Raw genomic sequence first — 14,243 nt, forward strand, 5'->3', positions numbered from 1 at the left:
AATTAGAAACTGGGCACCGTAAATGTCCAACGCCCCCCCCCCCCCTCCTAATGTACAGTCTCCTCCCCATCATATGTATATATTTTCTGTTAGGATCTCTGGGTAACAGTACTGTATATTTGCATATGTCACAAATGTAACAGTACAGTTACTATGAATTGAAAATGGGGGACCCTGATGTAAACAAGACGAAAGTCTCTCTGGTCTGCATCCCCTTAACAATTGTGTGTATTGATCTGTTATCTGTTAATACAGTTTTTCATTTATTCATCCAGTCGTTTTGTTTTTGTGGTTTGGTTGAATGAATGAAAACTTTGTTTAACAGATTGCAGAATGGGTACAATACAGTACGGCTCAATACACACAATTGTTAAGGGGATGCAGACCAGAGAAAGACGTTTGTCTTGTTTCCATCAGGGTCCCCCATTTTCAATTCATAGTGACATTTATGACACTCAACATACATGACATTTATGGCATAGGGACATACAGGTATATAGTACTGTTACATTTGTGACATATAAGATATGCAAATATACAGTACTGTTACCCATAGATCCTAACATACATATGATGGGAGGATACTGTACATTAGGAGGGGGTGGGTGGGAGGAAAAAATACATAGTGGGTGACTCTCATCGAACATAAACACAAACGTGTCCTTGTTTACATCCGTGAATAGATTATTTTCAAGTTAAGACCTCAGCTTCAAGTGTTGGTGTGGAGCCGCATGTTATCCAGACTTCTGTTGGTGCAGATGTTATAGTCCTACCTGAGATGGCGGGGCCGAAAAGAAATTCGAAATAGTAGTTTGCAGGCGCCGTTTTTGCAGGTACGCTTAGCGCTGCTCAGCATGTGCGACTCGACTGCTCTTTTTTTGTTGTTGCAGCGGGCCTCGTAATGGTCTTTGACTTTGACTGGGACCAACCATCGCGCAAACAGTGGATTGTCGAGCCAGTTCTTGTTAAATTGGCACTTTCCCATATTAACGAGTGCAAATGCTAAACTAAACGTAACGTTATCGCTTCCGCTTCGCCTTGCTAACGTTAGCTAGACTCCACTGAAATTGTTCCCGGCCAACATAAGGACCCGTGTTGGTTCCGCCCCATTCCGGTCTGCGTGATGCTACAACGCGGTCAATAAAAACTCCCGACTTTATCTCCCGTTAACCGTACTTCCCCAGATTTCATAATAAAACATGACATGGCATTTTATCTTTCCTTTCTATGGCATTTTTAAGACCTCTGAAAATGGATTTAAGACATTTTAAGACAAACTAAGGCCTTAATTATTGATAAACCAATTTAAGACTTTTTAAGGATCCGCGGACACCCTGCCTCTCCCTTTCATTCTCTCTCCCTTATTTATTGTTGTCCTTGTATACTATTGCTACTGTCATTTTGTATTTTATTTACTTGTATGCATGTACATAACCTTGTTTTTGTTACAGCCTCCCACCCCCCCCTTCCCACAAAAAGCCTTTGCTTTTTGGACAGGCTGCTTTTGAAGAGTTTGTTCTTAATTGCTTGCCTGGATAAATAAAGGTTAAATAAAAATAAAATAAAAAGTGGGTGTGTTTCCCAGAGAGAAGCTCCTGTCCCTCTCTCTCTATCTCTATATCTCTCTCTGCCTCTCTCTCATTCTCTGGCTCTCTCTGTCGGCACCCGCTTGAGGAACTGCAGATCAGCTCCTTGCTATGTAGGATAGCGAGTCAAATCAGAATAGCTTAGTTCACTGGGGGAGGATATTGTCTCAACTGAATTGGAGCAATCCGCCAAAATGAGAATTAGAGACACAGACCCCATTGATACAAACCCCCATTGCTAGGAAACAATGCTAAACACTGGAAAAGGACATTTATAAGACATGGGACCTTTAACCTTCTCTAGTGTTGTAGTGCAAGGTTAACCCCTTGTAGTGTGGTAGTGAAAGGGTTAAGCAAGGAACCTCTGGTAAATGCAGTGTTGACCCACCTCAGCCACAAGAGGTTAGTATAACACTCTACACACACAGTGTACCTGGGAGCTCTGCTGCTGAAGCGGGGCCAGCTCCCTCTGGTACAGAGCCGAGGCGAAGGGGAAGACGTCAGGCAGGTTGGCGTCGGGGTCCATCAGGGCACGGATCGTCTGTCTGGGGTCTCCTCGAAGCAGGGCCTCGTTGATGGATCTCACCGCTGCCTGCACTGAGAGAGGACACACAGACATCAAGTTGTGCTGTTTATGGAGAGGTGTGACTATTAAGACCAAGCCCTTTTGTGTAGAGGTGAGACTATTCAAACCAAGCCATCCACATAGAGGTGTGACTATTAAGACCAAGCCCTTTTGTGTATAGGTGGGACTATTCAAACCAAGCCATCCACATAGAGGTGTGACTATTAAGACCAAGCCCTTTGTATAGAGGTGGGAATATTCAAACCAAGCCATCCACGTAGAGGTGTGACTATTAACTCAATCAGCGCCAGTGGTCGGGGCGCCAGAACGCCATCGCTTTAATCAATGGGGAGACTGCGAAATTTGCGAGTGCTTAAAATATATCTTATATTATAGCTATGGGTCTAATACACCCGTCGATTGTCAGTGAGTTGCTTCCAGTCAACATGAACAAATCATGCCGTCAGCCGTTCATTTCCGTTTTATACCATTTTGAATAAGAGTATAGTTTTGGTGATTCTTAGTAATCCCAGGAAAAGACGCGATAATAGCGTTTTAGTGGAATACACTTATCACAGTCATTTTTCACCTGATTATCGAATCTTCCTGAAATCAACGCTAGATTATCATTATTATGTCTCCTCGTGCATACATGAAATGGCCCTCGTAGCGGGGCCATTTCGGCCCAGAAAAGAAACTACACCGTTTCAAATGGAGTGCTGGAAGGAGTAGGCAGCGGTATTTGCCTTTTTGCAAGCTCAGACCCATTCCCAATGATAACATCAGGCTGGATCAGGGGAGGAAACTAACTTTTTGGCTTACCAGCCAACTGGCGAGTATCTGATTTTTTTACCAGCCAAACAGATTTTTTACCAGACAAAAAAAATAGCTAATTGTGATAATTACTTCTTTGTATGTCAAGCCGCGTCAATGTTGTGTATGCATCTGGGTAGGCACACTGTGCCTTTAAGACAGCACGGTGGTCTTACGACAGTGCTGTGAAGTACTGTCAAGTGTTGTGGTAACGTCAGTTGGGTTGGTGTGCTGTTGTGCACAGTGCACTGGTTGAGCTAGCCCCTTTCGTGACTGCGATGTGCAAGCCAGGGGCTTTTGAGCATGAAATAAAATGTCTAACCTTACGTCGTAGTCCGGTGCTTTTTTGGAAACATTATAGTCATAACAGATACACCTAGCTGGCTGCTTTGAGCACACGGGGCTAACGTTAGCTAGCAAGCAGCTATAGCTAAAACGCTAACTAGAAGCTAACCACTGTATACAGTTCCAGTAGACTAACATTACACCTCTGTGATTTAAATGTGTCCTTAGTAACTTATACTCGAGGGTTGTACTAGGGTTGGATGCAGTTCCCCGTTGGTCAGTCTGTCTGTTTTCCATCTTCTGCTGTGTTTAACGTTATCTGTTTGCGAGTGCTCCTGATGGCTAGCCTAGTACCGCGGGACTTTTATTATTATATGTCCGCGGGTTGGCCAGTACTGCGCAAACGTTTATTAAACATTATATGTCCGCGGGTGGTCTTGTGCAGTGCTCTCGTGGCACTGTCAACTAAAGCGAACACTCAGAAGACGTGCACCGTTTGCCAGTGCAGTGATTGCAGAATGTTTTATTTTTTTGTATACTCGCCAGCAGGGGAGGAAACTACCTTTTTGGCTTACCAGCCAACTGGCGAGTATCTGATTTTTTTTACCAGCCAAACGTAAAAAATACCCGCATTTGGCGGGTAAAGTGGCCTAATTTCCTCCCCTGGGCTGGATGGATGAAAAATGAATGGATATAGCTAATAAAAGAAATAACGATTAAAACCTGAGTTTTCTCGTGACTGGCGCAGAATGAGTTAAGACCAAGCCCTTTGTGTAGAGGTGGGACTATTCTAACCAAGCCATCCATGTAGAGGTGTGACTATTAAGACCAAGCCCTTTGTGTAGAGGTGGGACTATTCAAACCAAGCCATCCACGTAGAGGTGTGACTATTAAAATCAAGCCATTCATGTAGAGGTGTGACTATTAAAATCAAGCCATTCGTGTAGAGGTGTGACTATTAAAATGTAGCCATTCATATGGAGGTGTGACTATTAAAATCAAGCCATTCGTGTAGAGGTGTGACTATTAAAATCGAGCCATTCATGTATAGATGTGACTATTAAAATCGAGCCATTCATGTAGAGGTGTGACTATTTCCGACGCTGTGATCATACAAATGCATGTTTTAGGATGGGGTTTCGGTAAAGTAAACGTAAAATAGACATTACCTTTGTTTTAGAGGTACTCTATTTCTCACTTCGAGTCAAAGTGTCTTGAATCAGAACAGGATCAATAAATATAACTAGGGATGCACCGATATGAAAATTGGCCACCGATACCGATTGTTCAAGTAACACAATCGGCCGATACCGATATGTGTATTATTTGTATAGTATTTGTAATTTTTAATATTTTTTTTTAAATATTTTTTTTTGTAATATATATTTTTTTAATGAAACTACTGTATATTTGTATGTGTATGTTTGTATTTTGTAGGCCTCTTTACTTACTTAAAAAAAGGAAACATCAAGAAATATGTTTATGGTATTAATTCCACCATGCCATGTAGCACTATCTCTCCCAGTATCGTCTGGCGGCCTGCAGATGGATATTGTTCTCTCAACCAGAGCTCTCAGCTAATGCAATAGAACCATTTTGATCGACAGTCAATTCGGCCAATTACGCCACACCGCTAGCACCCACCTCCTGCTGTTCTTACCACCAATCGGCAAGCGTTTATTCATTTTCTACTTTCGGGCATGCCGCCATTGTTCTGTTTGCGAGAGCACAACAAACTTAACGTAGCTACGTTAGCTGCCCGGCCCGCCGACCAGCGCTCCACAGCATGACCAAATGAGACATAATGATTGTACTGCAACAAATGTTATAATAAAACAAAGCCTTTCTAGAAATTTGTCTGGTTGAAAACTTTATTAACAGATTGCAGAATGGGTAGTTGGGTACGGAATGAACAACGGAATGGAACTGAGCTATGAACGGACTAATGCCTTGCTTACTGCTATCTTCGGGTAAATAAATAATATGCTTGTTATTGAACGTGTAACACTAACTATATAACGTTAATGCCACAAAACGAATGTTTGTGTCATTTTAACAGCGGATGCTTTCTTAAATGCCATCTTCCCGAGAGAGGGTGTTGACGGGGAGTTGTGTTATTAATAGCATTGAACAGCTAACCGAAAGCTAGCATTAACTATTGTTAAAGGTTTAGCCATAACGTTACCTTGGATGACCAAACGAGACATAATGATTTTACTGCAACAAACGTTATAATAAAACAAAGCCTTGCTATACATTTGTCTGATTGAAAACTTTATTAACAGATTGCAGAATGGATTGGGTACAACTATCAGGGCTCTATGAGCAACAAAAGGAACTGAGCTAGTAGTTCGGGTAAATACTATGCTTATGTTATTGAACGTGTAACACTAACCATATAACGTTAATGCCACAAAACTAATGTTTGTGTCATTTTAACAGCAGATACTTTCTTAAATGCCATCTTCCCGAGAGAGGGGTGTTGACGGGGAGCTGTGATGGGTTCGCTTGGTTGTGTTATTAGCATTGAACAGCTAACCGAAAGCTAGCGTTAACTAACGTTAAAGGTTTAGCCATAACGTTACCTTGGCTAAAGTTGGGGCTATTCATAATCCAGCAATAATGGCTGCAGACCTGCAAGCAAAGTACAGCAAGTTGGCAAAGGAGTATTCCAACGTAAATCACATTTTCACCAGTGACGTTAGTCTTGCATCTCCCGGTAGCTAATGCTAGCTAACCTAGCTCATGTTAGCGTCGTCACTGAGCGACCACCTCGCGTACACAATTAATGACATGTTGCGGACAGCCATATCGGTGACAATGTTTAGCTTTTAGTGCCAAATGATAAGAGTCTGAAGCGGAGTCTCAAAAGAGAATGTTGAATATTTAGTAGTAACTTTGATGCAGTAGCTTGTGTGTGGGGGACTGGGGCGGGGCCGGCGTTGTGCAGGATGCGACTGAACTTATCGGCTACTGCCATCGGCACATTTGAGCTTATCGGCCGATAGGCCGATTGCAGTCAACAAGGCACTTAGCGGCCGATACAGATACCCGACGATACATCGGTGCACCCCTAAATATAACGTTAGGTAGCACTCATCCGTTGTCTTCTTCATCTACTATATCGTCTCTGGCCCGACTATAGACGGAGCCGAATAGGTTTCCTCATCGGTCGGTTTGATTATAGTTTTTTTTACGTTTTACCAGTAGTGCTGAGTCCAACATAGTCTGGTGGAAACACACCTTATCGTCCATAATCATCATCCATATAATCCATTTAGTCTTTTTCATAATATCCAATAGTTCGCTCTAGGCGATCGTGTTTCTGGCGCTCAACGCTTGGATTTGAAACACGAGAAATCGCGGGTTTGGCGCTGAATGAGTTAAGACCAAGCCATTCATGTAGAGGTGTGACTATTAAGTGCAATAGGTCTGATGCAGTCAGTACTAACCAAGATAAACCTTACACCAATGTATTGATTCACATACAGTAGGTTTATAAAGTATACACTATGTCAAGTTTTTAAATTAAGAAATAAACACATAACTTTCAATGATCAATGTTGGAGATAAAACATGGGGGTGAATGGAGCCTGTGCTCTAGTCTCCTGAGGAGGCAGTCAGCCTTGTGCAGCATGACGTTACAGGATGTGAGAATGACTTGGTTCCTGAATGACTTGGTTCTACTTAGGGATGCTCGATATTGGCTTTTTTACCGATACCGTGATTGTCCAACTCTTAATTTCCGATACCGATATCAACAGATACCGATATATGCAGGCCCCCCCCCTGGTACTTGGTACGTTTCCACAGGTAAGCGTTAACGTACTGTTGTGTGAGCGCTGGGCCTCCTCATTGGCCATAGACACTCCTTCCTGAAGTTCTGCTCGGTCCAGAGCGTCCACACAGCCCAGGTCCTAGACAGAAGACAAGACATGGCTCACAGTTCAGTCCTCTTCTGGCCGTGTGTGTGTGTGTTCCCATCTAATATTAAGATTAAACTGGACTTTGGGGCGGCTACGTGGCATAGTGGGCAAGGCGCTCGCCACGAATGCGGAGACGCTGGGCTCGCCTGTTCGAGCCCAGCGCTCCACATTGCTTTCAGTTTAGCTGGTCGTTCATACTAATACACATTGGCCGTATTAGGGGGTGGGAAACTGATGGGTGGGGATCGGGCGTTGTGGACAGCGACTCCTACAGGTCGGTTGGTGCGCCTGCGCAGTAGAATCAGGAAGTGTCGGGGGCAGCGTGAGCCTCCCACGCGTTACTCCTCGCCACTGAGAGATCGAGCTGCGCAGGTGAAAAGATGCGACTGCTGTTACCTCAAGTACAGGAGGGGACTTGTGCTATGTATGACTTAGTCCACATTGCAGCCGGCTTGTGGGAGGCAAGAAACAGCGTTCGTGACAGGGGAGGGTTGAATTGGATGATACGAAATTGGGATGGGAGAAAAATATAGAAAATGGGAGAAAAAGTGGATAAAAAAAAAAGATTAAACTGGACTTTAAGATTTTTTATTTATTTTTTTTATCTACTTTTTCTCCCCATTTTCTATTTTTCTCCCATCCCAATTTCGTATTATCCAATTCTACCGTCCCCTGTCTCGAACATTGTTAAGACCATGCCCCCCACTGGTCGGCTGCAATGTGGACGAAGCCTTGCATCACATGTCCCCTCCGGCCTCCGCGTCTATGCTTTTACCAACCGGTTCGTGTTTCCGGGTTCCCGTTTTGCGCTCTGATTGGCCACTGACCTACGCGAGTACGCCCCCCTCGCTATGAGCGTAGCAGGACACTGAAATGCGTATCACAGTACTGCCTCCAGGAACAGGTGTTTCTGCGTGACTTTATGTGCGCTAAAGTTCTGGTAAGTTTAAAGTGCTTAGAAATGCCGGTTCATTCATGCTTTGAGGCACGCTTCCTGACAGGATTTTATAATATTGTATTGACAGGATTTTATAATATGTCGTTGGTGGCTTTGAACACATAGTGGGGCAAAAAAACATTGAAGCTCATAGTGTAACGGTCTGTATCAGACAAAGTCTGCCACCGCCCTCTACAACAAACAGCCATCAGTCGTTAATTTACTTTTAAATTTTTAGACAGTAGAGGTTGAGTACTTTATTATCTAAAGATGGTAAGTTAGTGTTGTGTTCATTCATAGTTAAAGACAGTAGAGGTTGAGTACTTTATTAGCTAAAGATGTTAAGTTAGAGTGTTGTGTTCATTCATAGTTAGACATTAGAGGTTGAGTAAATATCTAAAGAGAAGTTAGATGTCAATGTTTTGGTTTGTTAAATGATAAATGTTAAATGATAAATGATTAAATGATACACTGAAATCTACGCTCTCTCATCCTGCTTTCCGCAACTCCTATAATTCCTGAGTAACTTGCCCAACACTGCTTAATGGTTGTTTAAATATTTTACATGGGGCACGTATAATCCACAGGGCACATTTACACACACTGTGACATAATATGAGAACGTCCACATTCCAGTTCTACTTTTGTTTTGATGTGAAAAGGGATGCTGCACTTAGCACTGACTGAGAAAGTAAACGTTACAGTTCTACTTTATAAAATGCTAATTGTAAATATGTTTAAGTACACTCCACATTACAGTTCTACTTTTGTTTTGATGTGAAAAGTGATGCTGCATAAGATGACTGCTGAGAGCGTTGTTTCTTGACCCTCAGCTGAGAGCGTAGTGACTGCTGAGAGCATAGTTTCTTGACTCTCAGCTGAGAGCGTAGTTTCTTAAAATTGTCAAGCTACAATATTATAAGATACAATATTATAAAATCCTGTCAGGAAGCGTGCCTCAAAGCATGAATGAACCGGCATTTACCGGCATTTCTAAGCACTTTAAACTTGAACTTTAGCGCACATAAAGTCACGCGGAAACAGCTGTTCCTGGAGGCAGTAGGGCGTACCCATTTTAAAGTGTCCACGCATTATTTCTCTCTCTGTCTACGCTCATAGTGAGGGGGGCGTACTAGCGTAGGTCAGTGGCCAATCAGAGCTCAAAACGGGAACCCGGAAACACGAACCGGTTGGTAAAAGCATAGACGCGTCCCCTCCGGTACACGAGGAGGCAGCCGTCGCATCTTTTCACCTGTACAGCACGATCTCTCAGCGGCGAGGAGTAACGCGTGGGAGGCTCACGCTGCCCCCGTTGCTTCCTGATTCTGCTGTACAGGCGCACCAACCGACCTGTAGGAGTCGCTGTCCACAACGTCCGATCGCCACCCACCGGCTTTCCCACCCCCTAATACTGCCAATTGTATTATTATGAACGACCAGTCAAGCCGGAAGCAACGCCGAGAGCTGAGCTTGAACCCAGCATCTCCTGCGTTAGTGGCGAGCGCCTTGCCCACTGCGCCACTTAGTCGCCCCATCTTTTAAAGAAATCTTTATTCATTGCACACATTGCCACGTAGTCATGCAGTGACACACACATGCAATGGGCCACATAGGAACACACACCGCTGTCCTTTGATGTGAGATAGTGTTGATGTGAGGTGGTGTTGATGTGAGGTGGTGTTGATGTGATGTGAGGTGGTGTTGATGTGAGGTGGTGTTGATGTGATGTGAGGTGGTGTTGATGTGATGTGAGGTGGTGTTAATGTGAGGTGGTGTTGATGTGACATACATGGTGTTGATGTGAGGTGGTGTTGATGTGAGGTGAGGTGGTGTTGATGTGAGGTGGTGTTGATGTGAGGTGGTGTTGATGTGAGGTGGTGAGGTGGTGTTGATGTGAGGTGGTGTTGATGTGACATGGTGTTGATGTGAGGTGGTGATGTGGTGTTGATGTGAGGTGGTGTTGATGTGAGGTGGTGTTGATGTGAGGTGGTGTTGATGTGAGGTGGTGTTGATGTGAGGTGCTGTTGATGTGAGGTGGTGTTGATGTGAGGTGGTGTTGATGTGAGGTGGTGTTGATGTGAGGTGGTGTTGATGTGAGGTGGTGTTGATGTGAGGTGGTGTTGATGAGTGTGGCTCACCAGGGCTTTCTGCTCTCTGTCAGCGGCCAGCTGCTCGAGGTACCAAGGCCCGTTGTCTCTGCGGAGGCCCCTGAGGGCCAGACTGGGCAGCTGCAGGGCTGGGAGGAGGGTCGTGCAGTCGCCACATTCCAGCGCCTCATCCACCTGCTCTATGGCTGCTTGCACTGAGAGCCAGAAACACAGTGGTTAGGAATCACTCTTCCAGAAAGACAACATGGACACTTCTGAGCTCTGCATCATTTAGTTCTGATGGGAGAGCTTAAAGGTACAATCTGTAATGCCGTCAAACAGCAACCTCAAGCACAACTAACTTTAGGTTAGTTTGAACGTTAGCTAATGTTAGATAAGTTAACGTTAGCTAGCAGCAGGGATGGACGCCGTTGTGCAAATGCAGCTACAGGCAATCGATGATGAGGAGGAAGAGCTGCTGATTTTAAATCGGCAGGAGAGAGAGAGCGTGTCAAAGCCGTATATACCGTAATTCCTCTAATAGTAACCCCGGCTTGTATTTGTTTCAACTGTAGCGGGTACCAGGCTTGTATTAGGAGGAGGCCTGTATAAGAGGGAGGCCTATATTTCAAATTTTCAAACGGATCATAATGAATAAATCAACATTTTGTGTCAGTTTGAACCCAGTAAAATGTACTGGGTTCATTTATTGAAACCAAGTACTGTATGAAATAGTAAACAGTGCAATTACAGGTGGTCACTGGTCATTTCAACGTTTTCAAAGTGAAATCAAGTAACTAGCTCAGTATGCAGCTCAGTATATTAGTAACCCGGCTTGTATTAGGAGGCCGGCTTATAATTGCTTAGCTCAAGAGCGCACCCGGTCATTAATAGAGACCCGGCTTGTATTTGAGACCCGGTTACTATTAGAGGAATTACGGTAATATAATAGCCATGTGTTGCGGTCGTAGGCACGACAGTGCAGCTCGAACTACCTGTTAAATTAATTGATGTTTAACTTGTCCCCATGTCCAGTCCTTTCGACTAGCCCCACCCGTTCATTGTAAACAATGAATGATATAATCATAATGATATAAGCATTTCACTGTATCCCACATTTCACTGTATACTTGTACTCTTGACTTGATGATGCATGTAATTGTATTTAACGTTACCTCAGGATAGCACTGTCATTGTATTTAGTTGGTTAGCTACATGTATTTAGCTAATGTTGATAGCGTTGAATAGCATCAACGCTAGCTGGCTGGCTACACCAAATTCTCACAAGCTGAGTTGGCATCATAAAATCTCAACACCAGCCATGGGAATACTGTTTACTAAATTATGGAGGCTTTTTAATCGTCAAGGTAAGAGAGGATTTGTTATGATCAACTGAAGGCGTATGCTATGTGAAAGAATAGCACTTGTTTTTCTGTAGATGACAGCAGACATCTACTCTGACAGATCTATAGATCGTAAATGAGGAGACAGCCAGTGTGCGTCTTCACTCAGTTAGACGGTGGGAGAGCCACAGACAGGCCCTGTGAGAGATGGAGCCAAGGTCATCGGCCGAGGTGATAGCTGGTCAGCTAAAGCTAAAGCTATGGCCTCTCATTGTAAGCGGTTGGGTTTGTCTGACCCCTGGAGATTTAACTCTCCATCAACCAAACCAAAGCCTATTCATTCTTCTCACATGTGCACCACACATACTCCCGAATAGATTTTTTCCTCGTAGATGAGACTTTTATCCAAAGTAAAATCTTGCAATTACCACAGTATTGTTATATCAGACCATGCTCCTACCTATTTTATTAACTTTGATAGAGGATATCTCCCATTTAGGCAATGGCGACTTAACTCTGATATTAACTAGGTTAATAAACTACCCTCCCACTCTGGGCATTTTGGTGTAGAACACATCCTAGCCTTCTACAAAAACGTAGGGGTTCGCAAAGATGACTTCAAACTCAAAAACAACAGATGAGGTGCTAAAAAAACTGAGCACCCTCCAACCTAACAAGGCCACTGGCCATGACAATATCCCCTCCAAATTCCTCAGAGACTCAGCAGCCACCATCACCCCAGTGATCACCCACATAATAAACCTGTCCATAAAACAGGGACACGTCCTCAAAGATTTCCAAAATTGCTAGAGTGACCCCAATGCACAAAAAAGGCAGCAAATTAGACCCAGGAAACTACCGCCCCCGTTTCTATTCTTACCTCCATCTCGAAAGTTATGGAAAAAAAATTCTACGAACAGGTCGAAAAGTACCTTGCAGGGAAAAAAGCAAATCTACGAATTCCAATCTGGCTTCAGAACATCCCATGTGGGTAGAAGTGGTGGAGAGAATAAAAGCTAGCTTACAATGGTAGTGTCTGGTTAGGAGTGAGGGATAATGGAGGTACTATCCAAGGAGGGGTCCGGGAGGGGGGGGTTCGAGCTGGAGCATATGTGTGTAGGGTTTTAGAAAATAGGTATTAGGGGTATGTCCTATATAAACATTTATATAATTGTTAATTTCGCTGGATATACACTGTATACGGTTAAAATGTTATTATAGACTTTTTTTTTTGTCTTGTTTCTGTACTTGCATGTAATTTTAACCACCTTGACTGTTAGTTTCATTATGCATTATGTGTTGAGTACTGACTTTTAATAATTTTTGTTTTGCAATAATAATAATAATAAAAAAAAAAAAAAACATCCCATTCCACTGACACATGCCTGCTCTATTTGAACGACCACATCAAACACGAGGTGGACGCAAGAAAATACTGCGGCATGGTCATGCTGGACCTCCAAAAGGCTTTCGACACTGTCAATCACTCCATTCTGATTGATAAGCTAAAAGCAATTGGTTTTGATTAGGGCTGTCAGTTTATCGCGTTAATTAGATTAATTAATTACAAAATTAACTCAAAATTGATTACAAAAAAGTATAATACTTTTTTATATATATATATTTACTTTTTTATCTCATTCATTCCGTAAGAACGTAGAATACACATTTACATTTTTTTTTTTTAATATGGTCCATTTGCATGTTCTTGGTATCTGATTCTAGGGACATCTATGGATCTCAGGGAATGTATTCCCAGTATCAGAAATACTGTGTCTGTTACTAGGCTTGAGTAAATTGTAATGAACCAAATGAGAATATCAATACATTTTTTTTATCTTTGACTGAATAACACTATGCTCAAATTGACCAGACCTGAAAAATCTAAGCAAATTAATAGATGGAAGATGATTAAACAGAAGGTTTTGTAGATACAGTACTGAATTCTGCCATCCGGACACATGCAATTTGAAATATGATTATAGAATATAGAATATCAGGCATAAAATAGTTATTTCAAGTTGCTTGAATGAAGAGTTTCACTTGCCCGGGTCCAAATTCTCTGCCTGGACCATATAAAATGTAACACAGTGTGAAATAAGGTTTCAAATGGTAGGCGATACTGCCACCTAGCAGGATGCGGCCGGCATTGCACTATCGAGGTCTCAGAATGAGTCCCAATGACTGTATAGAATATTAAAAAAGAAAAAAAGGATCTAAAACGTATTATTACGTGGTTGGCGCTGAATGAGTCAAAGCTGCTTGGGAGCAGGATCTGGGAGTGAAGCGGACATATGAGGAGTGAGACACTGCTCTAGACCTAGTGCACACTTCCTCAATATGTGCGAGGCACGGTCTAATACAATGTAAGATTCTGCACCGCCATGAACGAGCACATGCACTTTTTTTTAATGGTCTTTTCAGTTTTGTTTTGATTGAGTATTGATCCCCCCCCCGTCTTACAGTTGACCATGTTGACGTTGTCCTGGATCTCTTTCTGGGTTAAATATTCTTCATAGATATCCTTCTCCTCTGAACCGTTAGACTGGAAATAAAGAAAAACATAACAATAGATCAACAGTCTGTTCTGATTACTGAACGATTTCATATCAGATTACATATATACAAACAATGTATATCGTACCGTTTACACAAATTATATACACTGTATATACAGTTTACATCTATATACAGATTACAT

General features: G+C 42.8%; 1 protein-coding gene across 1 annotated transcript in view; it reads right to left on the minus strand.

The window, feature by feature from the left end:
* iqgap3 (IQ motif containing GTPase activating protein 3) overlaps positions 1–14,243 on the minus strand; it is a 143,106-nt gene that overhangs the window by 111,558 nt on the left and 17,305 nt on the right. Inside the window, exons 9-12 of the mRNA XM_084336515.1 lie at positions 14,006–14,087; positions 10,251–10,414; positions 7,079–7,166; positions 2,020–2,183 (exon numbers count right to left, since the gene is read on the minus strand). Of these exons, the coding sequence (XP_084192641.1) occupies positions 2,020–2,183; positions 7,079–7,166; positions 10,251–10,414; positions 14,006–14,087 (498 nt within the window). The remainder of the gene's footprint in view (positions 1–2,019; positions 2,184–7,078; positions 7,167–10,250; positions 10,415–14,005; positions 14,088–14,243) is intronic.

Source organism: Notolepis coatsorum, assembly GCF_963971535.1.
Source record: "Notolepis coatsorum genome assembly, chromosome: 19".
In the NCBI taxonomy this organism is placed as follows: Eukaryota; Metazoa; Chordata; class Actinopteri; order Aulopiformes; family Paralepididae; genus Notolepis; species Notolepis coatsorum.